At 37.7% G+C, this 26,852-nt stretch overlaps 1 protein-coding gene across 3 annotated transcripts in view; it reads left to right on the top strand.

The window, feature by feature from the left end:
* Window positions 1-18,460, top strand: part of LOC126470186 (calcium uptake protein 3, mitochondrial-like) — a 657,418-nt gene extending 638,958 nt beyond the window's left edge. For all 3 annotated transcript variants that reach the window (XM_050097843.1, XM_050097845.1, XM_050097844.1), the window contains 5 exons: window positions 4,833-5,035; window positions 7,387-7,515; window positions 7,636-7,793; window positions 17,851-18,008; window positions 18,234-18,460. In XM_050097843.1, the coding sequence (XP_049953800.1) occupies window positions 4,833-5,035; window positions 7,387-7,515; window positions 7,636-7,793; window positions 17,851-18,008; window positions 18,234-18,305 (720 nt within the window). In that variant the 3' untranslated portion in view covers window positions 18,306-18,460. The remainder of the gene's footprint in view (window positions 1-4,832; window positions 5,036-7,386; window positions 7,516-7,635; window positions 7,794-17,850; window positions 18,009-18,233) is intronic.
* The last annotated feature ends 8,392 nt before the right edge of the window (window positions 18,461-26,852 follow it).

Raw genomic sequence — 26,852 nt, 5'->3', positions numbered from 1 at the left:
TTCATTTTTATTTTCTTACAGTCATGTGGCTCAGTGGGTTAGCAAGACACTATGGACTGAAGGTGTGGTGTTGAAGTTCGCATTGGTTCTATGATTTTCACCTTTGACTGACTACCACTGTCACAGCTGGAAATGTTTGTTACTGCAAAAATGCTGAGTTGCACAGTGGTTTCGAGTCCATGAGTCAAATGACAATGATGATGTTGAATGTAATTCCAGTGAAGAATGTGTGCCATTCTCAGGTCAATGAAGTACTGAAATACATTTTATATTTAAAACTAAATCAGTCTATGGCAGTATGCAAAAGTCCTCGTATAGTTGGCTGGGTACGTTAGTTCAGAGGTTGGAGGAGAGTAAGGGCATACCATTTCCAACAGGTCCATTCTTAATAAAGCATGTTCAACTCGAGCTTTGAGTTGTTGATGACTATACCTTTTTGTAGTGGTCATGAAACTGCCTATAAATAGTACATGAACTTCAACAAATATCTGTTTAAGTGAGTTTACTAGATAAACTAAAGGCAAATTTTACTAACAACATTTTACCAGGGCAATGAAAACAGACAGGTTGCATTTTAGACTTAATTAAAAACACTTTTCAGAATGCTTTTATTAACTTTCTTGAACTGGAAGATCCTATGCCAGAGTGAACTGACTACAAATTTGGACATTTTGAGTTTGCTATGGCAAGCACTGTAGAATATCACAAATATTCATGTGGCACAACAGGTCAGGAGTATGGTTTGGTAGTGAGAGGGATATTTTTCACATTGTCAGTTCTGATATATCTTGATCTACAGTTATCTCTGATGCAAAAATGAACTAAGTCCATCTTGTGGAAGAAAGTTCACATGAGTCAAATGACAATGTTTACATTGAGTGTAGTTCCAGTGAAGAATATGTACCATTCTCAGGTCAGTGAAGTAGTGAAAGTAAATGTTATATTTAAAAGTACATCAGTCTATGGTAGTATGTGAAAGTGAACCACATATTTTGATGGTATCTTGACAAATGATCGGGGTAGTAAGCATTATATTCACATGTTTTATGTTTCTTTGTGTTATACCTTCTGACTCGTACAACACCCACAAGAATCATCTCATTTTTTGGTCTATGGAATGAAAACTGAATCTATTCTAATTTAATCTAATAAGGATGTGCTGTGCTGCCATCTAGTGAGTAAAGTGTGAACTATGTCATGGAATACACACAACCATCAATAGAGACATATTTTTTATTGATTATTATAGCCATTGAATGTTGTGAACTTGAAGAACGTAGTTGGTTCACTTAAGCATATGAAATGTATTAAAAATCATTGTTTTGAATGGTACACTATGTGATCAAAAGTATCTGGTCACCTGGCTGAAAATAACTTACAAGTTCATGGTGCCCTCCATCGGTAATGCTGGAATTCAATATGGTGTTGGTCACCCTTAGCCTTGATCACACCTTCCACTATCACAGGCATACATTCAATCAGGTGCTGGAATGTTTCTTGTGGAATGGCAGTCAATTCTTCATGGAGTGCTGCACTGAGGAAAGGAATTGATGTCAGACTGTGAGGCTTGGTATGAAGTCTGTGTTCCAAAACATCCCAAAAGTGTTCTATAGGATTCAGGTCAGGACTCTGTGCAGGCCAGTCCATTACAGGGATGTTATTGTCATGTAACCACTCTGCCACAGGATGTGTATTATGAGAAAGTGCTCGATCATGTTTAAAGATGCAATTGCCATCCCTGAATTGCTCTTCAACAGTGGGAAGCAAGAAGGTGCTTAAAACATCAATGTAGGCTTGTGCTATGATAGTGCCATGCAAAACAACAAGGGGTGCAAGCCCCCCTCCATGAAAAACACGACCACACCATAACACCACCGCCTCCGAATTTTACTGTTGGCACTACACACGCTGGCAGATGACGTTCACTGGGCATTTGCCATACCCACACCCTGCCATCAGATCACCACTTGTGTACCATGATTTGTCACTCCACACAATGTTTTTCTACTGTTCAGTCATCCAATCTTTACACTCCTAACACCAAACGAGGCGTCATTTGGCATTTACTGGCGTAATGTGTGGCTTATGAGCAGCCACTTGACAATGAAATCCAAGTTTTCTCACCTCCCACCTAACTGTCATGGTACTTGCAGTGGATACTGATGCAGTTTGGAATTCCTGTGTGATAGTTTGGAAAGATGTCTGCTTATTACACATTATGACCCACTTCAACTGTCGGCACTCTGTCAGTCAACAGACGAGGTCGGCCTGGACGCTTTTATGCTGTACGTCCCCCTTCACGTTTCCACTACACTATCACATTGGAAACAGTGTAGAGCTAGGGATTTTTAGGAGTGTGGAAGTCTCACTTACAGACGTATGACACAATTGACACTCAATCACCTGACGCATTTGAAGCCCGTGAGTTCTGCAGAGTGCCCCATCCTGCTCTCTCATGATTTCTAATGACTACTGAGATTGCTGATATGGAATACCTGGTAGTAGGTGGTAGCACATTGCACCTAATGTGAAAAACGTATGTTTTTGTGGGTGCCAAAACAGTTTTGATCACATGGTGTACATCTGTTGATAAACTTTACTTAACATTTATGTGTGCTGTGCCGGTTTTGTGAAGATACAAGTGGAGAACATACATGCTGTAGGTTTATATAAAGCAAAATTTTATCTTCTGAAGAATCCAATGACATAATTAAGATGAAGCACAAGAAAGACAGTCAAAACATGCAGAGGCAAGAAACAAAAGTTCATTGTGGTGGAAATGTAAAGCAACTATTTGTGCAGGTCTCACAGTTTAACATCACTTTTAACAAACAAGAAAAAAAAGTTTGTGGACTAACTATAGCTTGGATGAACATAAGATGCATCAGAATAACAAAAGAGAAGCCTAATGTAATACAGTTTAATTACACTCACAATGACTGTGTGGAATAAGAGTCCAAAGAAGAAAGACATTGAGTCAGTATTGTGCTTCATTCCCCCCTATTCACCATGATTTTTACAAGAACTTAACAACTGCTATACAGGTAGCTTGAAATTCCAGTGAATATGTGTTGTCAGAAGAGGAATGAGAGCCCCCAAAATTCTATTTAAATAGTACACACATTGTCTCTTAGTAGTGCAAAACCTTTTGTTTCGATGAATGAAACAAGATTGTTGTACAGGTAATATCCATATTGAGACAGTAAAGTTGTTCAATTTTTAGTGCTTTTCCTTGTAATGACCATATTCTTTTCAGGCCTCTATTTGCGTGTGTTTTGTTTATCAGCAAAATGTAATATATGTTAGGAGTCAGTTGAATGCTATTTACTGCCCTCAGTACCTCAAATGATTTAAATGAATGTCTCAAAACATCCCGTTTGTTGTTGGTTCAGTCTGGCATAGCACCTTCCAACTGGTAAAGTTCTGTAAGCAGTAAAAAGTTCTAAATTTTTGAGTACTCATTTATCTAAAGAAATAGTAGGTGATGTTTTTGTTGTTACAGTAGTTGTACAAATGCTGTGATTGTAACTGACAGAGACTAAGTGAAACAATGTAGTGACTAGGCTCTGTACTCTTACTTGGAAGAAATGAAGTTTAGTTTTTGTCTGGCTATCCAGTTTTAGGTTTTTCATGGTTTCTCTAAATCTTTAGCCATAAACTGATCTCCATCCTCTTCTATCTCAAATCTGAGCTTGTGTCCATCTCTAATTGCATCACCACTGCTGGGATATTAAACCACACTCCCCCTCCATTTTTTCCTGTTATGGAGAGGAGGGAATTCACCTTTAGCAATTTAGATAAGTTGCTAGTGAAGATGGGGTAGTTTAATCTACCATAGAAGCTGCAGGAGGTTTCTGGACACAAGACATAACAAATATATTATAAGAAGAAAGTGGGAGAAGAGAGCATACATGGAGAAATAGATAGTAAAAGTGTAAATGTGCCTAAGAATGTTTCTCCCCTACATTTCTACCACCCTCACCTCCCCTCTTGTTCAATGTGAATTGTCTAAGCAGTAATCTTGTCTTAAACTTGATTTCATCTTTGTTGCTCAGTCCCACAAACAGCTACATCAGTTTTCTTCTCTAAATGTCATGGCTCAACAAAAAATTATTTTTTTTCCTTGGACAGAATGACCAAGAATTACATTCCTCTCCCATTTCATAAACTTGTAGCTTCAAAGACCTCTGTTACAATGTTGAAGTTTCTCATTTCACAGTAATTCATTCTGGCTACCCAGTTGGTCTTTAAAAACAGTAAGTTACTTTACTTTTGTTTCTTTTTTAATTTAAATCTTGCACAAATTTCTGGCATCTGGCTTCACAGAAATGTTTAGCTGTGTGTTAATGTATGTAATTTTGCAAATAAATATGTAGATCTAATAGATTGTCTAAACTAATAAAGTCTTTTGCAATAAATATTCCAGTGGCCATTTTCTCTTTTACTAACAAATATTGCTTATTTTGTTCTTTCATGGGAACACTGATTTTTCCAGAAGTGGGTACTCCATCTTCAACAGTCTCTAACGAATCTGTACTTTATTACTCCTACAGCTGGCACATCTACTTGTACCTAACAGTTTTGATCCAACTGTGCTGCTATGTTAAACAGCAAATCTGTGCTTTCTACAAAAGGTAGTTTATTGCAGTGAATGTGATTATGCTATATGTTTGTAAAATGTGACACACTAACAAACAATTCTGCATTAGAAATGCATATCTGTCTGTAAATGTTAAGGATTTTTTTTCCAGTTTGCAAGTTACTGTCATATTGTAATAACAGTGAGAAGTAAAGAGTTTGATTTTATGCTTACACATAGTGTTCCATTGCAGATGGAGAAGATATTTAGCCATGCATGGAAGGGCAAACGGGGAATTGCAGATGTTAAGGAAGACCCAAAGCCTCACCCTATACATGAGGATTATGTGGATGATGAACAAGGTTTGCAGCGAAGACATCTAGTGGATACAACACTCATTATCCACTTCTTTGGAAAGAAGGGGAAGGATGAATTGAGATATGAGGGCTTCAAAAAGTAATATAATATTCCATACAATTTTCTTTGTTGCTTGATTAGTGTTTCAGTGCTGTGCAGTTTAAAATAAATCTATCTTTCCCCATGTGAATCATGTGAAAATATCAGTGTTGTTCATTAACTCATCAAACATTAGTGTGGGATAATATAGACTCCATGGATGAAGTATTTGCTTTATAAACTTAGAGTTGAAGTTCTATGAATAGTGATAATGAAAAGCCATGAAAAAAGCTGAGCACTATGTCATTGCATATGATTATTGCAATGTCCGATTGATTATGCTGCTGTGCTTGCTAGTAAATGTTTTCTAATCTTCCACTATTATTGATGCCTTCATTGTAAGAGTGCACTATGAATACCCTGTTACATCTATACCTTGTAAATAACTGCAAAGTGTACTGATCAGCTTGAACATTATGACCACTGACCTACTATCGATATTAACCCATTCAGGCAATAGCAGCATTACCTGGCAAGAGATGACTGCTACTCAAACACACACACAATGCATTTGGTGTCAGTCAGCATGCTGTCCTTGTTTAAAATGGGGAAGGTGTGCAATCTATCCGAGTTTGGCTGAGAGCAGATAGCGATGGCCGGAGACTCGGCACGAGCATTCTAGAAATTGCCTGACTTGGGTGTTTGAGGAATGCTGTGGTGAGTGTCTTCAACACATTGTGAAACCAAGGTAAAACCACATTCAGACATCGTGGGGTTGGGTGGCCACCCTTCATTATAGATGTTGGACATAGTAGGCTGGGCAGACTGTTAAGACAGGACAGACAGTGATCTGTGCTAGAACTAACATTAGACTTTAATGCTGGGCAGCGTACAAATGTGTGTGAACACACAGTGCACTGAATACTCCTAATGATGGGCCTCTGCAGCCGACGACCCATACATGTACTGATGTCAACACCCCGACATCGGCAACTACGACTGAAACAGGCATGTGACCATTGGCACTGGACATTGGCACCGTGGCAGAGCATTGCACTGTCTGATGAATCTCGATATCTTCTTCATCATGCTGATGGGATGGTGTGAAACTGTCCTCTTCCAGGGGAACAGCTCCTTGACTCCTTTACTGTGGGTTGGAGGCAATCTGGCAGCGGCCCCATAATGCTCTGGGGAACATTCATGTGGACATGCATGGGTCCAATGGAGCTCATGCAAGGCACCATAATGGCCAAGTAGTATAGTACACTGGTTGCATATCAGCGTCACCTGGCGAGGGATGACTGCTCGACAGATCTGAACCCGATCGAGCACACAAGGGATGTGATTGAATGCCCCCCCCCCCCCCTCCCTGGAATTTACAGGAATTAGGTGATTTGTATGTGTAATTGTGATGCCAACTCCCTCCAGGCAACCTACCAATGCCCCATTGCTTCCATGCCACGACATGTCACTGCTGTTATCTGTGCCAAAGGTGGACATACCGTTTATTAGGTAGGTGGTCATAATGTTCTGGCTGATCTGTGTATGTGGCTGCATTGTTTAAAAACGTCATCACACTGTCCCTAATGTGTGTCTGTCTCCTCTAATGACTGTAAATATTATTTCAAAAGTCAAAATCTTGCCTTTAAGCTGCAGTCTAGTTGTAGTGCGCAGATTACTTTTCACAGAGGTAAGGAAAGCCAAGGAAAAAGGCAGAACAGTCTCCTAGTTCAGTGGCTGAAGGTCACAATGTTTTCTTTACAATAACTCAGTCTTTTATCTTCAAACAGTGCATTATAGAAAAGATAAATGAAATGCTGCTCTGTTACAAGCTCCTTCAGGATCTAGGGGAACACTTTGTTATTGTTGAAATTGTTCTCATGAGGAGTTTACTCTAGTCCTCATACAGGTGTCATTATTCAGCTTGGGAAAAATGATTATTATGCTAGACTGTGTCCTGTTTAGCCAAAATAACAAACCGAACAGTTTCTGCTGTCTACATATTGCCAATGTGTGGACTTACCCACATGTGGAGGTTTCCTCAGTAGATCATTGATCTGGTACTCCATGAGAAGTCATAGAGCTGCTCATACTTTTTCCATGAAGCTTGATGAAGTGTGTTATTCCAAACTATGTGCTATTTATGGTATTCTGTATAGTGTTTGATAAGCTTTCCAACATGGATTTCACCAATCTGAATTACTTTCTCATTTATTAATCTTATTGATTAACTTGATGGTGACAAAGAATTCCTTAAAGATGTAGCTCAACTGTTTATCATTATCAAAACTGGCTTTCTTACTGAGAAATACCCCTAATATCAGTCTGTTTGCAACTTCAACTTGTGCACTACCATCTTTTTTTAATGCTCTCATTTATTAAGATACTTAATGAAACATACTTATTTTTAGGTTCATGGAAAATCTTCAAAAGGAAGTTCTGGAGCTTGAGTTCCATGAATTTTCAAAAGGACATGACACAATTACTGAAGTAGATTTTGCAAAAATACTTTTGCGCTACACTTATTTGGATACAGATGAGTATGTTTCTACAATTTGTATGGTAACTTAACAACAATATTTGTGACACTTGTTTGTCAGAAACTTAATGAAATCTTTCTCTGCCCTCACCCTTCAATCACTTACCTATTTTCCCATCAGATATGACATGTACTTGGATCGTCTGCTCACCAGAATCAAAGAGGAGAAGGGTATCACATTTGAAGAATTCCACGCATTTTGTCAGTTTCTAAACAATTTAGAAGATTTCACGATAGCAATGCGAATGTATACATTGGCTGATCATCCAATTTCAAAAGGTAAGACAACTTTGACAAAAATGTTACTAATTAGTAGTAAAAATTTGGTGTAATACTAGAGTTTCTTAAATCCAAAATAAATTTCTGCATAAAATGTTCATAAAGAAAGAAACTCAGTTGCTTAATTATAAACTAATGTAAGGTTAATGTGATATTGCACTATACTTCAGCTTTAGGGTTTCACCCACTACCAACTTCTTTACTCTGGTAAAATTGTGTACACAGATAGGGGTATTATAAAGGCACAATACCTGAACATTAAATAGTAACATGTGCTAATGGATTAGTCTACTGAAAGTGTCCAGTATGTGGATTTAGGTTCCATGTCCTGATTTAACACCAAAGTTTTGAAATAGTGTTCCCAAAGAAATACTTTCCTACCAACCTATATACTTAAATCTGTATATGCCAAGTAGTAACTTTACAGTCTAGGACACAATCATTCTTTGTACATTTATATTACTAAAATAATGCCACAAATAAAATGGATATGAACTTGAAACTTCACTTGTCTCAGCCACACTTCTTATTTTAAAAAGAAGTGTACCTGAGACAAGCAAAATTTCAAGTGCAAATAGGCCACATTGTCTTATACTGCTTTTTTGCAGACTACCAAGAATAAGATGGATATGTACAAAAAAATAAGATGGATATGTACAAAAAAATAAGATATTAGATGCTGTTGTTTGTTTTGTGGTCTTCAGTTGGAAGACTGGTTTGATGCAGCTCTCGATGCTGCCCTATCCTGTGCAAGCATCTTCATCTCCAAATAGCTACTACAACATGCATACTTCTGAATCTGCTTATTGTCTCCATCTCTTGGTCTCCCGCCATGATTTTTATCTCCCACACTTCCCTCCACTACTAAATTGATGATTCCTTGATGTCTCAGAATGTGCATAGTCAACCAATCCCTTCTTCTAGTCAGGTTGGCCACAGATTTCTTTCATCACCAGTTCTATTCAGTACCACCTCATTAGTTACATGATCTACCCATCTAATCTTCAGCATTCTTCTTTAGTACCATGTTTCAAAAGCTTCTGTTCTCTTCTTGTTTAAACTGTTCATTATCCATGTTTCACTTCCATACATGGCTACACTCCATACAAATACTTTTTCTTGCCATTACCAGTCTACATTTTGTATCCTCTCTACTGTGGCCATCATCAGTTATTTTGCTTCCCAAATAACAAAACTCATCAACTACTTTAAGTGTCTCATTTCCTAATCTAATTCCCTCAGCATTACCTGTCTCACACCCTTCTCAACCATTGCTGCCCTTTCATGCCACTCTACTCTTACAACTGCCATACCCCTACTACCTTTAGAATTTCAAAGAAAGTATTCCAGTCATCTATATCAAAAGTTTTCTCTATTTCTACAAATGCTAAAAATGTAGGTTTTCCCTTTCTTGACCTTTTGTCTAAGATAAGCCCTATGGTCAGTATCATGCGTAGCTACATTTCTCCGAAATCCAAACTGATCTTCCCCAAGGTCAGCTTCTACCAGTTTTTCCATTCTTCTGTAAAGAATTTGTGTTAGTATTTTGCAACCATGACGTACTAAACTGGTAGTTTGGTAACATTTGCACCTGTCAGCACCTGCTTTCTTTGGAATTAGAATTATTGCATTCTTTTGGAAGTATGAAGGTATTTCATACATCTGTCTCATACATCTTGCACGCCAAATGGAAGAGTTTCATCGTGGCTGGCTCTCCCAAAGCTATCAGTGGTTCTAACAATATGTTGTTTATTACCGGGGCCTTGTTTCAACTAAAATCTTCAAGTGTTCTGTCAAATTCTTCTTGCAGTATCATATCTCCCATCTCATTTTCATCTATGTTTTCTTCCATTTCTATAATATTGCCTTCAGTTCATCTCCATTGCACACTGAGGCACCAGAGAAACTGGTATAGGCATGCATATTCAAATTCAGAGAAATGTAAACAGGCAGAATATGGCGCTGCAGTCGGCAACGTGTACATAAGGCAACAAGTGTCTGACGCAGGTGTTAGATCAGTTACTGCTGCTGCAGTGGCAGATTATTGAGATTTAAGTCAGTTTGAATGTGGTGTTATAGTCAGCATACTAACAATGAGACACAGCATCTCCGAGATAGTGATGAAGTGAGGATTTTCCCATATGCCATTTCACGAGTGTACCATGAATATCAGGAATCCAGTAAAACATCAAATTTCCAACATCACCGGGTCTGGAAAAAGATCCTGCAACAGTGGGACCAACAGTGACTTAAGAGGATCATTCAGTGTGACAGAAGTGCAACCCTTCCACAAATTGCTGCAGATTTCAGTGCTGTACCATCAACTAGTGTGAACCATTCAATGAAACCTCATTGATATGGGCTTTCACAGCTGACGGCCCACTCATGTAGCCTTGATGACTATATGGCACAAAGCTTTACACCTCGCCTGGGCCCATCAACACAGACATTTAGACTGTTGATGACTGGAAGCATGTTGTATGGTTGGACGAGTCGCGTTTCAAATTTTATCAAGTTGATGGACATATATGGGTGTGGAGACAACCTCATGAATCCTTGGACCCTGCATATCAGCAGGGGATTGTTGAAGCTGGTGGAGTCTCTGTAATGTTGTGGGGCATATGCAGTTCGAATGATATGTCCAGATACGACTATGACAGGTGACACATATGTAAGCATCCTGTGTGATCACCTCCATCCATTCATATCCATTATGCATTCTGCCAGACTTGGACAATTCCAGGAGGAAAATGTGACACCCTACATGTCTGGAATTACTACAGAGTGGCTCCGGGAACACTCTTCTGAGTTTAAACATGTCCGCCGGCCACCAAACTCCCCAGGCATGGACATTATTGAGCATATCTGGGATGTATTGCAATGTGCTGTTCAGAAGAGATCTCCACCCCATCATGCTCTTATGGATTTATGGATAGCCCGGTAGGATTCATGGTGTCAATTCCCTCCAGCACTACTTCAGACATTAGTTAAGTCCATGCCATGTCGTGTTGCAGCACTTTTGCATGCTCACTGGGGCCCTACACGATGTTAAGCAGGTGTACCAGTTTCTTTGGCTCTTCAGTGTATAAATCCTTTATATACTCCTTCCACCTGTCAGCTTTGCCTTCCATGCTGAGGACTGGTTTTCCATCTGAGCTCTTCATATTAATACAGATACTTCTCTTTTCTCCAAAAGCCTCTTTTACTTTTCCTGTACGTGATATCTCTCTCCCCTACTGAAATATGCTTATAAATCCTTGCATTTGCCCTCTATCCATTCCTGCTTAGTCATTTTACACTTCTGTCAATCTCATTTTTTATTTCTTTGTATTCCCTTTTGCTTGCTTCATTTGTATATTTTCTCCTTTCACCAATTAAATACAGTATCTCCTATGTTATCCAAGGATTTTTACTAGACCTTGTCTTTTTACCTATTAGATCCTGTGCTGCCTTCACTATTTCATCTCTCGTTGCTACCCATTCATCATCTACTGTATTGCTTTCCTCTGTTCTAGTCAACCATTGTGTAATGCTCCTTCTGGAACTCTCAAAAACCTATGCATCTTTCAACTTATCCAGGTCCCAGCTCCTCCTTACCTTTTTACAGTTTCTTCAGTTTTGATTTACAGTTCATAATCAGTAATCATAATCCACATATACATCGGAAATGTCTTGCACAGTGGCAGCTCACAGATGTACATTCTTGGTGTTCACAAATTTTTATATTCAGATCAGTTTGGGAGTGTGAAATTTATAGCATCAGCTGTATAACAGTTATGCTTGTCAACAAATTTATAAAACTATAGCTACTGCCAGTAACAATAACAACATTAATAATAATAATAATAATTAGATGCATAACTTATCTGACAAAAGAAATAATTGTTTTTGAGGGATTTTGTTGTTTTGTAAATAATGAAGTATAGTTTAGGGCAATAAAAAATAATGTGTAAGTTTTCACAACTCTCCATTTTGCATTTTTGTGTAAGTGGGAGTTTTTGTGCTTTTCCATTTTTTTCAGACAAATATACAAGTTCCTTAAGAGATGTATTAGTCCACGAATTTACTTCCAAGCTGAGAATCAGATATTCTTTTGCTTCACCTACACGACAACTTCTTGTCCTAACTCTACACTTTCTTGTTAAGTGTTTGCTTCTAGTCACACTTATTTGATTTCACCACTGTCTCAATCAAAGGGCCTGTTCTCAGAAGCCATAGTTCCTTTGCCGCTAACTTTTCCTGATAATTTATTGTTCTATTCCCAAAATGATATTCTCACTATGCAACAAAGTGTGCACTGATATGAAACTTCCTGGCAGATTAAAGCTGTGTGCTGGGACAAGACTCGAATTTGGGACCTTTGTCAATCGTGGTCAGGTGCTCTACTGACTGAACTACCCGAGCACGACTAACAACCCATCCTCAAAGGTTTACCTTTCTGTTAGCATTTAAAATAGATTCAGCATTCTTCATGTTTATGCTGCACACAAAAGCCAGATCCCACCCAGTAAACAACCAACTACAAACACAAAGTGCCTTTTGTGGAAATGATTGAACTCAAGTAGTAATGTCTGCCATCATGGCCACTTAATTAGAACATAAATGAGGCACTGAGATCCACAAGGGCCTAAAGCACACCACCATCGATCCCACATGTAAGTGAATGTCAGAGAAACCAATGATACAGCTTTTTGTGAATTTTCATATATGCAGTGTGGGCCTACAGCACAGACAAACCTGACTCACCATAAGATCAACATATTTCAGAAGCATGAATAAATCTTACAATCTCACAATCAATGGTGATGTGCTTTAGGCCCTTATGATTCTCACAAGGGAAACTCCCCATTGCACCCCTCCTCAGATTTAAAGATTAGATGGCCCAGTGGATAGCCCATAAAAAACTGAACACAGATCAAGCATGAAAACAGGAAGAATGTTTATGGATCTGTAAAAAAGATAAAGCAAAATAGAAACAGTGAACAGTCCAAGCTTAACAAGTGCAATATTAAGCACACATTAAGAGGTGCGACATCATGGTTAAGTGGTCAAAGATTTGTACTGTGAAGTGGATGAGACATGTTCAAAACTTTCTCACCTATTACTGCCCCCCCCCTTCCATTACCTATTATCAAATTCCAGTCCCCCCTTCACAATTAATTTTCTGTCTCCCTTAAATATCTGAATAATTTATTTTATCTCATCATACAGTTCTACAAACTCTTCTTCATCTGCAGAGCTAGCTGGCATATAAACATGTGCTGCTGTGGTGGGTGTGGACTTCTTGTCTGTCTTGGCTACATTGTAGCTTACCTGCATTCCTATTTTCTAATTCATTATTAAACCCACTCCTGCATTGCCCCTACTTGATTTTGATTTTGTATTTAATAACCCCGTATTTTCTGACCAGAAGTCATATTCCTCCTGGCACAAAACTTCCTTAATTCCTACTATATCTAAATTCAACATGTCCATTTCCTCTTTAAATTTTTGGAATCTATTTTACCTCCTGAATATTTTACCCAATAGTATGCCATCATCCTTTAACCATATAATAGAGTTGCATGCCCTTGGGAAAAATTACGGCTGCAGTTTTCCATTGCTCTCAGGTATTTGCAGTTCCAGCACAGCAAAGCAATTTTGGTTCATGTTAAAAGACCAGATCAGTCAATCATTCAGACTGCCTCTGCAACTACTGAAAATAGTGCTGCCCCACTTCAGGAACAACACATTTGTTTGGCATCTCAACAAATACCCCTCCATTTCGGTTGCACCAAAGTTACAGCTGTCTGTATCGCTGAAGCATGCAACAATTTTTCTCAGAGTACATGGACTGAAGTCTGGGGACCTGGGAAGCCAAGCAAAATGGACATGGCAGCTCAGCACATCATCCTCACCAAATGATGTGCACAAGAGATATTTCACATGTGTATCAATATGGAGTGGAACGCCGTCCTGCATAAAAGTTGCACCTTCCATCAAGTGTTTAGCAGCCAGGCTAGGGACGATCTGATTCTCTCTCTCTCTCTCTCTCTCTCTCTCTCTCTCTCTCACTATAGTTCATTTTATACACAATTCTTGTGTCACTGACATGAAGCTGTCCAGGGCCATATGTTGGCCAGTTTTTGCACTCACTTTTGGTTTCAACAAAATCCTATATCATTTCAGGTGTGTATCAGTCTTTTACCTCCCTACCTACATTATTCTGTGAATTAGTGCATTTTCAAATGCTAACTGACTTTTGGGTCACCTTGCATGATGCTCATCCATCTCACTGTCCAAACATTTATGAGTGGATGTTTCAATGTCTAGTTGAGGTTGCTTATAATTTAACAAAAATTTCATCATGACTGTCTTACCAGTATTCATTTTAAGTATGTTTATGATCTGACCAAAATTCTCTTCAGTATTTAACACACCTAAATGTTTCAAACAGCTCCAGCTAATAGTGGATGTATCATTAGCAGTGTACTCTAACTTCAAGTTTTGTAGCTGTGCTATGTACACCTAAATCTATGTACATACATTGCAAGCTAAGCAGAGGGTACTTAGCATTATTAGGGTTTCCCATTTCAATTGAATATGAAGGATGGGGGAAACGAATGCTTAAATGCCTATGTGCACACTGTAATTTGTGTGCTATTATATTCACTTTCACTGTGAGGATGATACACAGGAGCTGAAGTATATTTCTAGATTGTTCACTTAATAATTGTACTTGAAACTTTGAAAGTAGGACTTCACAGTATAATTTGCATCTGCCAATTTAGGTTTCACAACATTTCCATTATGTTCTCCTGAGTGTCAAACAAACCTGTGACACACTACCCTTCTTTGAATACATTCAATATCCACTGTTAGTCCTATTTGATATGGGTCCCACACACTTCAGTTATATTCTAAGATGGGATAAAAAAGCAATTTGTAAGCAATATTCTTTGTAGATATTTTTGTAGTATCATGCCAATGAAGAGAAGTCTGACACCTGGTCTAACTATGACTGAGCCTCTGCGATTATTCCATGTTATAGCCATACAAATTGTTAAATCCAGATAATTGTACACGTTGACTGATTCCGGCTGTGAACAATTGATATTGTAGTAATGGGGTACAATGTTTGGGCATTTTGTGAAGTGCACAATTTTACATTTATGAATATTTAATGCATGTTGCCAGTGATTGGACCAGTTTGAAATCTTAACAATGTTTGAGTGGATGTTTTTGTAACTTTTGCAGTTAGTTTGCAAAATGAACAGCAAGAGCCCCAAAACTCTTCCCTGGGTCATCACCTGATGTTCTTCTACATCTGTTGACACACTGTCTAGGGTAACATGGTGCTTACTCTCTACCAAGATAGCCTCAGTCCACTCACATTTTTTCCCACATGACATCACAGTTTTGTGGTATCAAGTTATATGATTTCCTGAAGTCAACAAACTAATGTTTTCACTGGACTGCCCTGATCAATGACTTTCAGGGTGTGACATGAGAGACGTGAGAGTTGGGTTTTGCCTGATTAATGTTTTCAGAATCTATTCTAGCTGGCATTGAGGAGGTATTTCTATTAGAGGTAACTGAGTGCATTTGAACTCCTGCCCCGAGGTAAGTGTTTTGAGTTCACCTTTGAGATACGGCACAACTGCCCTTTATCTAGTGTACTGAACTTGTAAATCTTCCTACTTGTTTTAGTTGCTTTTCGTATTTTGTGAATCATTGTTACAACAACGGCCTCATGGTCACTGATACCAGTTTCAATATGGACATCCTCAAAGAGATCAGGTCTACTTGTTGCTAATAGATCTTGCACATTTCCACCATGAGTGCACTTTCAAAATATCTATTCTATGTAGTTTTCTGGGGCAGCATTTAGTATTGTTTTGCAGGAAGTCTTGTCACACCCATTACTTACAAAACTGGAATTATCCCAGTCAGTTGTTGGATGACACTCCAATGATAACTGTATGATTAGGGAATACGTGTACTAGTAAGTTGAGGTTTTCTCAATTTTTCAGTTACATATAGGAGCGAGTCTGGTGGTCGATAGACCCAATTATAAATTTCTGCTTGGTCTTGATACTGAGTCTTGCCCAAACAATCACACATGCAGTCTCACTTTCTGTCTTGGTATTTTTAAATTTCTTTCCTACTCCAACAAATAAACCCTCTCCATTTCCCAATTAATTTTTGATACATACTTAATTTATTCCAAAATTTGCACTGCTGTCAATTTAGTTTTACCGCCAGCTTTCTGTACCTAGTATAATGTAAACTCCACTGCTTTTTAGAATTATTTCAATCTCTGACACATAGTACACAAGTGCTGCAGCAGTTGATCACTAGTGTTTTAATTATTTCATCTGTGTAGGATATTTCTTTAGATCTGAAACTAATACTTCAGTCACCTACAGTTATAATTATCTGAATTGGGCGGAGAAATTAATACATACAAGAAACAAAAATGGCACAAGAATACTTCACTAAGTGATTCCACAACTGAGAATCTTGCTTGTTGATTTCACAGTTAGGATTTTCCTTTCAATTTTATAATATGTTTTAGGTAGCCTTTAGCATATGAGGGCATGCTGAAAAGTAATGCCTACAATTTTTTTTATCCTTTTGTCAATATTGATTGAGGTATTATATGTCAGGCATATTGCTATGTCAACTTTTCTATTTTGCTAACACAAGTTGCAACCTTCTGGTGCTAGAGGGCTCCAAATTGTAACATGGTGGTGTGTAACATAATTATGTTGGTGTGTGAGGAACAGCATACTGTAATCAAGTTTCTAATCACAGGAAATGTGACTCCAATTGAAACACATAGAAGAATGAAAGCTGTGTTCAGTGATTATTGTCTTGACAGCGGTAATGTACAACACTGGATTGTTCATGCTCATAATGAAGGAAATGGTGGTGCTAATCTCATCTTGGCCCCATTTGATTTTCATCTGTTTCCAAAACCTAAACAACAGCTTCAAGAACTTAACTTTGTTAGTGAAGAAGTAGTGCAAGCAGAAATGAGGTTGTGGCTCCATCAAAAAAGTTAAACAGTCTACAGTGACGGTATCAACAAATTGGTCTGTCATTGGGAGAAATGTGTTTGTTGCCACAGTGACTATGTTGCAAAATAAATGTGTAGACATTAAGAATAAAGTTGTACCGAGCGAGGTGGCGCAGTGGTAGCACACTGGACTCGCATTCGGGAGGACGACGGTTCAATCCTGTCTCCAGCCATCCTGATTTAGGTTTTCCGTGATTTCCCAAAATCGTTTCAGGCAAATGCCAGGATGGTTCCTTTGAAAGGGCATGGCCGATTTCCTTCCCAATCCTTCCCTAACCCGAGCTTGCGCTCCATCTCTAATGACCTCGTTGTCGACGGGACGTTAAATATTAACCTAACCTATAAAGTTGTAGAATGTTAATAACATGTGTTTTATTTAAAAAGCTTTAAGAATTTTCACTTAAAAAGTTGGAGGCATTACTTTTCAGGACACCCTCATATACACACACATAATAGCAGAGTTTAGCACATTATCGCTTGCAAAATAAGTATGTATGTTCACAAAATCAGTGCAAAAATTGTAGTGGAGAGTGACTGCCATAAGCAAAAAAAAGAAAAAGAAAGAAAGAAAAATCAATGTGAAATCCAGTGTTCTATCTTCCATAACTCAAAATTAAACAGCTGCAAGATGTAAATTCTGTGCTACTGTACATCAGGTCACATCCTTATTTAACTTGCTTCCGTTCTTCTTGATCAGTTAAAGTAAATGTTGGAATAATCACTTCAAAAATACCAGAAGGGATTTCTTGAGCCACTTCTGTTAAAATTAATGTGATAAGCATATATACTTTAAGCTGGTGTTTTATATCATTCATAAAGAACAATGTGAAAAATCTGTGAGGTATTTAAGGTTATATTATTTCAAAACAAAACAAAAAATTCATTCCAGCCTCATATCTACAGGAAGGAAATAATAGCAGAATTATAGAAGACATTTGTATGATCATTTTTCAAATTAAACATTTGTATATTTGATTATTTACTTTAAAATTTCAGATGAATTCCACAGGGCAGTGAAAATATGCACTGGAACAAATTTGAGTCGGCATCTAGTTCATATAGTATTTCAGATATTTGATGAAGATGGTGATGGACAACTGAGTTACCGTGAATTTATTGCTATAATGAAGGATCGTCTTCATAGAGGTTTCAAGGTATGCAAAAGAAGTTGGGATCAGATAGGTATTCTGGTATCATATCATTTTTATTAATAGTTAAAACAATATTTCATAATGTTCTGTGATGGTTTCATTCACATTTCCATCCTTTTCTATTGTCAGGTGCTGACTGAAAAAGCATGTAAATGGTAAAGTAACTACTACTAGATAGTATTTACCTCATTCATACTTTTAAATTAATGACATCTGTTTCTGTTACAGTCATATGCAAAGAATGAAGGCTGGGAGGCATTCAAAAACTGTGTGAAGAATGAAATGAAAGCCCCTGTTTAATCGTTTCATCTCAAAATCTACATTAATGGCAGCTAAAATGACTACTCCTTTCTGAAACTTCCATACCTTGAGAACAACAGAACTGTGAATCCTTTTGTAAATATATTTATTTCTCCCTGTATTTTATATTGCCGAATAAATGATGAGAAACACAATTTGTAGATTCCTTATTGTTCCACCACAAATGACTATGACAAAATTTTTATCCTTTTCATTTTTCTCGATAGTCAGCTGCCACATTAAAAATTTTCTGTAAATCTCAGTTGAAATTTCCAGTTGGTGAAGAACTTCTACTGCTATCAAGTTATATGGCAGCATGAAGAACATTAAAGGCTAACAAAAGTAATCTGATTGATTGCTGAATTGGCATGAAGTTTCATCATGTAAGTTGTTTGACAGAAACTGAATGAGGCACTTCAGACGAAGAAAGTTTTGAACTCATTATCTGGTATCCCAGCTGGGTAACTTTGAAAGCCTCATGTGGAGTGTGGAATTGGATCTTCGGCACCAGACAGAGCTTTTACAACCATCAGCTCTTCCATCACCTTGCCGCAGCACCACACACCATTTCATAAGCCAGATGGAGCATGTGGCCATCTCGTACAATCAGCCATGCAGCTACACACCTCAGTGCCATATTCGCTTTACTACTGTCTCATCGTAATAACACACGGTTGGTTCTTGGTCTCTGCTTATGCTCTGTCTCAAGTTCTCTCTCTCTCTCTCTCTCTCAATTACTCATTGGATTTTGTTTCTCTGTAGTGCCATCGCCATGTGTCCATTTCCTTGTTGTTGTCATTGTCTTTTATGTTTCCACTTGTTGATCTGCTTGATTGCTCCAGACCAGTCAGTCCAGCCTTGTCAGGTTTTTCTTGAGCCATTCCTGACGTTTACTTGAATCTCAGTCACAATACAAGGGTGTGTGGAAAATTTTTAATTCTGTTCCCACCATTTGTTGAGGTATTCTGTGTCATACATATTGCTTGGTCAACTTTTCCGCTTTGCTGGTGCAAGTTGCAACTATCTGTCACTAGAGGGCTCTGAATTGTAGGATGTAACATGGTAGTGTGTAACATAATTATGTCAAAACAAGAGAAACAGTGTGCTGTAATTGAGTTTCTAACTGCAGAAACTACACATGGAGCACCCTCAACTTCAGTGTGATGATCCCAGACCACACAGAAGTGCTGTAACATCTGTACCAATTGGACACCTTGGATTCACTGTCATGCCTCATCCTCCATACAGTCCCGGTGTGGCCTCATGCAATTTTCATCTGTTTCCAAAATTTGAAGAACACCTTCCAGCACTTCAGTTTGATAGTGATGAATCAGTGCAAGCAGAGGTAAGGTTGTTGCTCTGACAATGAAGTTGGACATTCTGCACTGATTGTCTCAACAAACTGGTCTCCTGTTGGGAGAAATTTGTTCAGCACCAGGGTGACTAGGTTGAGAAATAAATATGTAGACATGAAAAATAAAATTGTAGACTGTTAGTAACATTTTTTGTATTTAGAAAGCTTTAAGAGTTCTCACATAAAAAAATCAGAGGAATCACTATTCAGCACACCCTCATATAATGAGAATGTGCATGACCTAACTTACCCAGGTCATACTGATCAGGAATAGAGAGCAATATTCTGTCACTACCAAGACAAGCATTATAATTGTTAACTTGTATTCTGTTCAGACAGAAGTCTAATATCAATGACTTTAAAACATATGTTTCTAAAATTAAGTTACATAAACATTTTAACATATTGCACAGAATAAAATCTCTCTTCCTTTTAAGAGATGCTCTGTACCAAGTCAACTCCATCAAAAGCTTTCTGTCTTTTGCATTTACACACTTACCACACCTTTCTGCTGGACATCATCTTAATCTGTGCACATTCTGACACTCATACCCTCCTTCCAGGTAATGTCTTTGTTTTTGTTCCAGATTTTGATGAAAATGGTTTTTCCAACCTTTATGACATTAGTCCATGGTAAGATCCTTACAAAATTCTTGTTTTAATTTTATTTTCTGAGCTCATTTTGGAAATGACATAAGAATTCAGAATACACAGTTAACAAATTTGTAGGGTTAGGGAAGGTGGGAACCCCGTAACAACATAGCTAATGGCCACTATGTTCTCATAACACACCAGCACTTACTTGGAATCAGATGTATATCAGTGTGAAGAAGAAGAAGAAGAAGAAGAAGAAGAAGAAGAAGAAGAAGGTTATTCTCCTCTTGTCTAAACTGTTTATCATCCATCTTTTCACTTCCCATACATATCTACACTCCATACAAATACCTTCAAGAAAGACTTCCTAACACTTAAACCTATATTTGATGTTAACAAATTTGTCTTCTTCAGAAATACTTTTCTTGAAATTGGCAACTTACATTTTATATCCTCTTTACTTCCGTTGTCATCAGTTATTTTGCTGCCCAAATAGCATAACTTATCTACTACTTTTACTGTCTCATTTCCTAACCTAATTCCTTCAGCATAGCCTTATATAATTTGATGACATTCCATTATCTTTGTTTTGCTTTATCCTCCTTTTAAGATGCTGGTGTGTCCATTCAACTGCTCTTCCAAGTCCTCTGCCGCCTCTGACAAAATTACAATGTCATCAGCAAACCTCAAAATTTTTATTTCTCCTCCCTGAGATTTCATTCCTACTCCAAATTTCTCATTGATTTCCTTTACTGATTGCTCAATGTGCAGATTGAATAACATTGTTCATCACCTTCTCCACCTATTTCTCCTTCTTGGAGACTTCAATGAACATCATGTACAGTGGGGCTCTGCTTTCATGTACAGTGGGGCTCTGCTTACACTTGCTGCATGGGTTGCTTCTGCGTTACTGTGCATAGATTCTGGCTACAAGAAAGCAACACACCTTATCTTAGCAACAGGATCATTCTTAGCCACTTATCTGTCTCTCTGTTCTCCAGCATTAAACATTACAGTGCCGTCTGAAGCGGCTGATTACTTAAGTTATAGTAACCATTTCCCCATTTGGGACAACTTGCCACGCATACATAGCATTACCCAAAAGGAAGTATCCAAAATGAATGCTTACCAGAACCAACTCTCTTTACCTGAACAGAAATATAACACTTGGGACAGGGATCACATCGCTCAGTTCATCCATAAGATTCCTGAAATACCCATTGTAAAATCACCAGGAAAACATCCCAGAATTGCATATTCTAGTAGTAAGATAAGTGTCATTCGGTGATCAGATATAGACATACAGCTCTGGATTCCAACACTGTCTATTTGGGCAGGGGGGGGGCACCTTGAACCTTTCCCAGTAGAAAGAGAGAGCTAGTCACATGTCTAAGCAAGTACAAAAGATCATGACAAGAATTTGTGAACTCTGTTAACTGTTTCATACTATCTGTGAAAGTATGTGAGGTAGTGAGGGGAATAATGGTAGTAGAGTATCCTGTGATAGATATACAGTATACTGGTAGTCTCACAACCACAACACACACAATTACCAAACAATAGCAGCCTACTTTCACAAAATAATGTAAGAAACTGCCACAACTTTACCAGCACCAGAGACAGATGAAGTGATGTACAAAATGCTGAGGAGCATACAGACTACATAAAGAAATTCTTGTCACACTTTTCAACAGAATTTGGGCTGAAGGAGAGTACTCCAACTAACAGAGTGTGGCAGTTGTCATTCCCCTTGCCAACACTGAGGAGGAGTGCACAAATACAGATATCTGATGCAATGTGTCTGTCTCCATCTGCATTGGGAAGACATTAACAAACATTATAAAATACTTCTCAGTATGGACTATTGAATCTAGGAGGATAATCTGCCACTTTCTTTTTGAGTTCAGGAGAAACCATTCAACTTTCAACTACCTGACCTTTCTGAAAGCAGGAATATTGTCACACGCAATCCAGAATGAAGTACCAGGTAGGTTAGCAGTGTCGTTAAAAAGAACTAAAATTTTACACTGAAAGCATGTTTATTGAGCTCACACATGAGAGTATAGACAGAGGTGAACTGCCTGCATCAACGGTGTGTGCTCCTGCTTATATGTACCTACATACGAGGGCTGATCAGCAAAGACTGAGACTGATTTTTTTTTCACAGATGTTTATTATTCCATTTCAATGTTTACATGATATTTTTCAAAGTACTCACCTCATACCTGAATGCACTTTTTATAGCACCTTTGCCAGTCCTTGAACACATGGTGCACGCTATCATTTGTCAGGTCCTTGAGAATTCCCGCACTTTTCTTGAACACTGCCTCATAGTTCTCAAATCAAATGCCCTGAAGCTTTGCCTTTAGTCATGGGAATGGAAAAAATAAAAATCACAGGGTGCAAGATTGCGGCTATAAGGCAGATGCAATACACAGATAGTTTTGAACTGAGCCAGAAACTACATGATTTGCGATAACTGATTCCAGAAACACATCCCCTCCATCAGCAAAGAGATGAAGCATCTCATGGCTTGTGTCCATTCACACAACCTTTTGTTTCGAAGTCAACAGAGGCGGCATCCAATGGGCACAACATGGGTCATACGGAGATGATCATGCATAATCATAATCATGTGTAATCTCAACACCACACTCAGGTTAAGTAATGTCATCTGCACATGCTCACGGACCATCACAGCAGTTGTGTTGATGTTGAGTTCAGTCACAGAAGAAGCCGAAACACCAGGCCCATTTTGCTTAACACAGACAAGTCTGCTTTCTTTGAAATCCTTGATCCACTTAAACACTGCCACATGAGGTACTGCATCTTCACCATACACTTGCTGCAGATTTCTGTGAATTTGAGTGGCTGTATGGTTTAAACAAATGCTGAATTTTATTGCACCATACTGCTCCTCTTGTGTCAGCTCCATTGTTTGGTATGCGAAATGCAAAGAGAGTCTACAAAATAGAGCATTACTACCAACCTACTGATAGGAGAGTGCTGCCACCTATGGACACTGTAAATAAAAACCTGCTCTTTTCAGACATTCACAGTACAGATAGGAAACTATCACAGCACAGCACAGCTTTGTTGACCATCCCTCATAGAATGTTCCAGCAGACTGAAAGGTTTGCTGTAAAAAGAAGGTAGCTCCAGAGGAGGGGGAGGGGAGAGAATGTATTTCATTCTATCTGAGAAAGATTTATCGCCTTTTGATTGTTGTTCAAAAGATAGGGCTACTTGTCTTGTTAGTTTGTTGAGAGAAAGAGGAGTTACCTCTGATTTGGATCAAATGACTGATGTGGTTCATTTACAGGTACATTTTGTAATTGTTACTTGTATGTACAGTAGATTGATTTTCAGTCTTGTCATGTATTTTATTTTAATAAACATAGCTGTATCTACTTTTGCAAAAGACACTGTAGTCTAATGACTATTACAAGCATGCTAATGCATACGAAATCACTTCTAGGAAATATGGTGCAAACTGTAATCTCATTCCTACTCAGAAAAAGCAGAAAATTTGTTTCGGTCGTAACCTCTGTTAAAACTTGGTTCCTTTTGTCAGCTGACTAACTTGTGATAACGGCAGTCTCTCAGTAGCTTTGAAATATCAGTGTCACTATTCCTAAGAGAGTTTAGTCTAGTAATCAGATTCTTAATCAACTGACACAACACTGCTGAGATATGAGTGGACCCTTTACACATTTATTATTTTCAAAACACATTACAATGATCAGTCTCTTGTGTTGACTTTGTATACAGTTCACAAAACAGAGGCTAGCAGCTCCAATTAACAAATTTAATTGATGGTGGTGTACTTACTCACAAATCTGAATACAGAACTTAGCACCCTTGTCTATACACACAGTAAATGTCCAGAACACACAGTTTAAATGATTACCATCAATTATTAATTGCTCACGGAGAAAGTCTCTGGACTTGCACTAAAACAATTGGCACAAAGTTGTTAACAGAATGGATATTAACCACAGATTCATTAAAACATTTGCACATAGATGCTTGTGCCTTTGTGTTTAGGTGAAGACTCTTAAAGACTGAACAATCAAAAGCAACACAGAGATGTTAACGTCATGAATAACTAAGACAGACTTTACACATAGATATTGATTACTGAGTGCTGACTGAAAGCTTTGTGCTTTCTTCCTATATATGGACAAGTGTATAGATAATTGTTGAGTTTTGAAAATACATTTTGATTTATAATAGAAAAAGGTCAAAATTAGTAGTTATGGAATCACAGTGAGCCAAGTAGTAATCTGCTTTATCTATCTTTGATTACTGGAAAACTGACAAAGTTGCATGACTATATTATAAATACCATGTATACTCTTGCAGGGATCCCCAGTTCCTGCCAAATTTGGCTAATTTATCAAACTCTCAAGGTCTAATAATTAATAAACTAAAATTTTTACAAAAGCAAGTGGGCACTTTCGTAATCAGTGAAACTAGGGCAACAAAATTAACTAACTAAATCCTGGAAATAAGCAATGTTAACAATGGAACAGTCTAGACATTGAAAAGTTTAATTACTAATAACTTTTGTAACATTTGGTTACTGAAATATTTGCTTACTGAAAGGAGGAACCAAAGAGCCTTCAACGGAGATATATCAGTACATTCAGAGGTACTTATTAGCTCATCTCAAATTCGATCTCTATGTGGTTTCTCTAAGTGTTAAATCTTGAATATTTATTCATATAGTTGTTTCTAAATGAGATCATTAGATCGTGATCATTAGTAATCAAGAAATTACCTTGTGAATAATGAGAATTTAAAATCACCTGCTTGAACAAGTAAATAGACAACTTGATTACCATTAGTATATCTCATCCAAAAAACAAGGCAAAATAAAGAAAAAATATTATTATTATTATTATTATTATTATCTTTCCTTTCTCAGACCTTAGGTCTGGTTCGGAATGAAAGTGACGCGGACCTTGATCAAGCGTCACTTCCTTTTAACTGTACGGTATATGTTACATTGCGTTTAGGAACTTTCGGGTAATTGAACATGTATCAATAATTACGGATTTCTGAAGTTGTATATATAAGTTTGGATGTAGCTGTATTGCATTGATGTACTGGTGGATATTGCGTGGTATGACTCCTGTAGTTGAAAGTATAATTGGTATAATGTCAACTTTATCCTGATGCCACATGTCCTTGACTTCCTCAGCCAGTTGGATGTATTTTTCAATTTTTTCTCCTGTTTTCTTCTGTATATTTGCTGTATTGGGTATGGATATTTCAATTAGTTGTGTTAATTTCTCCTTTTTATTGGTGAGTATGATGTCAGGTTTGTTATGTGGCGTTGTTTTATCTGTTATAATGGTTCTGTTCCAGTATAATTTGTATTCATCATTCTCCAGTACATTTTGTGGTGTATACTTGTATGTAGGAACGTGTTGTTTTAAAAGTTTATGTTGTAAGGCAAGCTGTTGATGTATTATTTTTGCGACGTTGTCATGTCTTCTGGGGTATTCTGTATTTGCTAGTATTGTACATCCGCTTGTGATGTGATCTACTGTTTCTATTTGTTGTTTGCAAAGTCTGCATTTATCTGTTGTGGTATTGGGATCTTTAATAATATGCTTGCTGTAATATCTGGTGTTTATTGTTTGATCCTGTATTGCAATCATGAATCCTTCTGTCTCACTGTATATATTGCCTCTTCTTAGCCATGTGTTGGATGCGTCTTGATCGATGTGTGGCTGTGTTAGATGATACGGGTGCTTGCCATGTAGTGTTTTCTTTTTCCAATTTACTTTCTTTGTGTCTGTTGATGTTACGTGATCTAAAGGGTTGTAGAGGTGGTTATGAAATTGTAGTGGTGTAGCCGATGTATTTATGTGGGTGATTGCTTTGTGTATTTTGCTAGTTTCTGCTCGTTCTAGAAAGAATTTTCTTAAATTGTCTACCTGTCCATAATGTAGGTTTTTTATGTCGATAAATCCCCTTCCTCCTTCCTTTCTGCTTAATGTGAATCTTTCTGTTGCTGAATGTATGTGATGTATTCTATATTTGTGGCATTGTGATCGTGTAAGTGTATTGAGTGCTTCTAGGCCTGTGTTACTCCATTTCACTACTCCAAATGAGTAGGTCAATATTGGTATAGCATAGGTATTTATAGCTTTTGTCTTGTTTCTTGCTGTCAATTCTGTTTTCAGTATTTTTGTTAGTCTTTGTCTATATTTTTCTTTTAGCTCTTCCTTAATATTTCTATCATCTATTCCTATTTTTTGTCTGTATCCTAGATATTTATAGGCATCTGTTTTTTCCATCACTTCTATGCAGTCGCTGTGGTTATCCAATATGTAATCTTCTTGTTTAGTGTGTTTTCCCTTGACTATGCTATTTTTCTTACATTTGTCTGTTCCAAAAGCCATATTTATATCATTGCTAAATACTTCTGTTATCTTTAGTAATTGGTTGAGTTGTTGATTTGTTGCTGCCAGTAGTTTTAGATCATCCATGTATAGCAAATGTGTGATTTTGTGTGGGTATGTTCCAGTAATATTGTAACCATAATTTGTATTATTTAGCATGTTGGATAGTGGGTTCAGAGCAAG

This window comes from Schistocerca serialis, chromosome 3 (genome assembly GCF_023864345.2).
Source record: "Schistocerca serialis cubense isolate TAMUIC-IGC-003099 chromosome 3, iqSchSeri2.2, whole genome shotgun sequence".
NCBI classification, from domain to species: domain Eukaryota; kingdom Metazoa; phylum Arthropoda; class Insecta; order Orthoptera; family Acrididae; genus Schistocerca; species Schistocerca serialis.
This window is presented reverse-complemented; position numbering and strand designations above follow the sequence as displayed.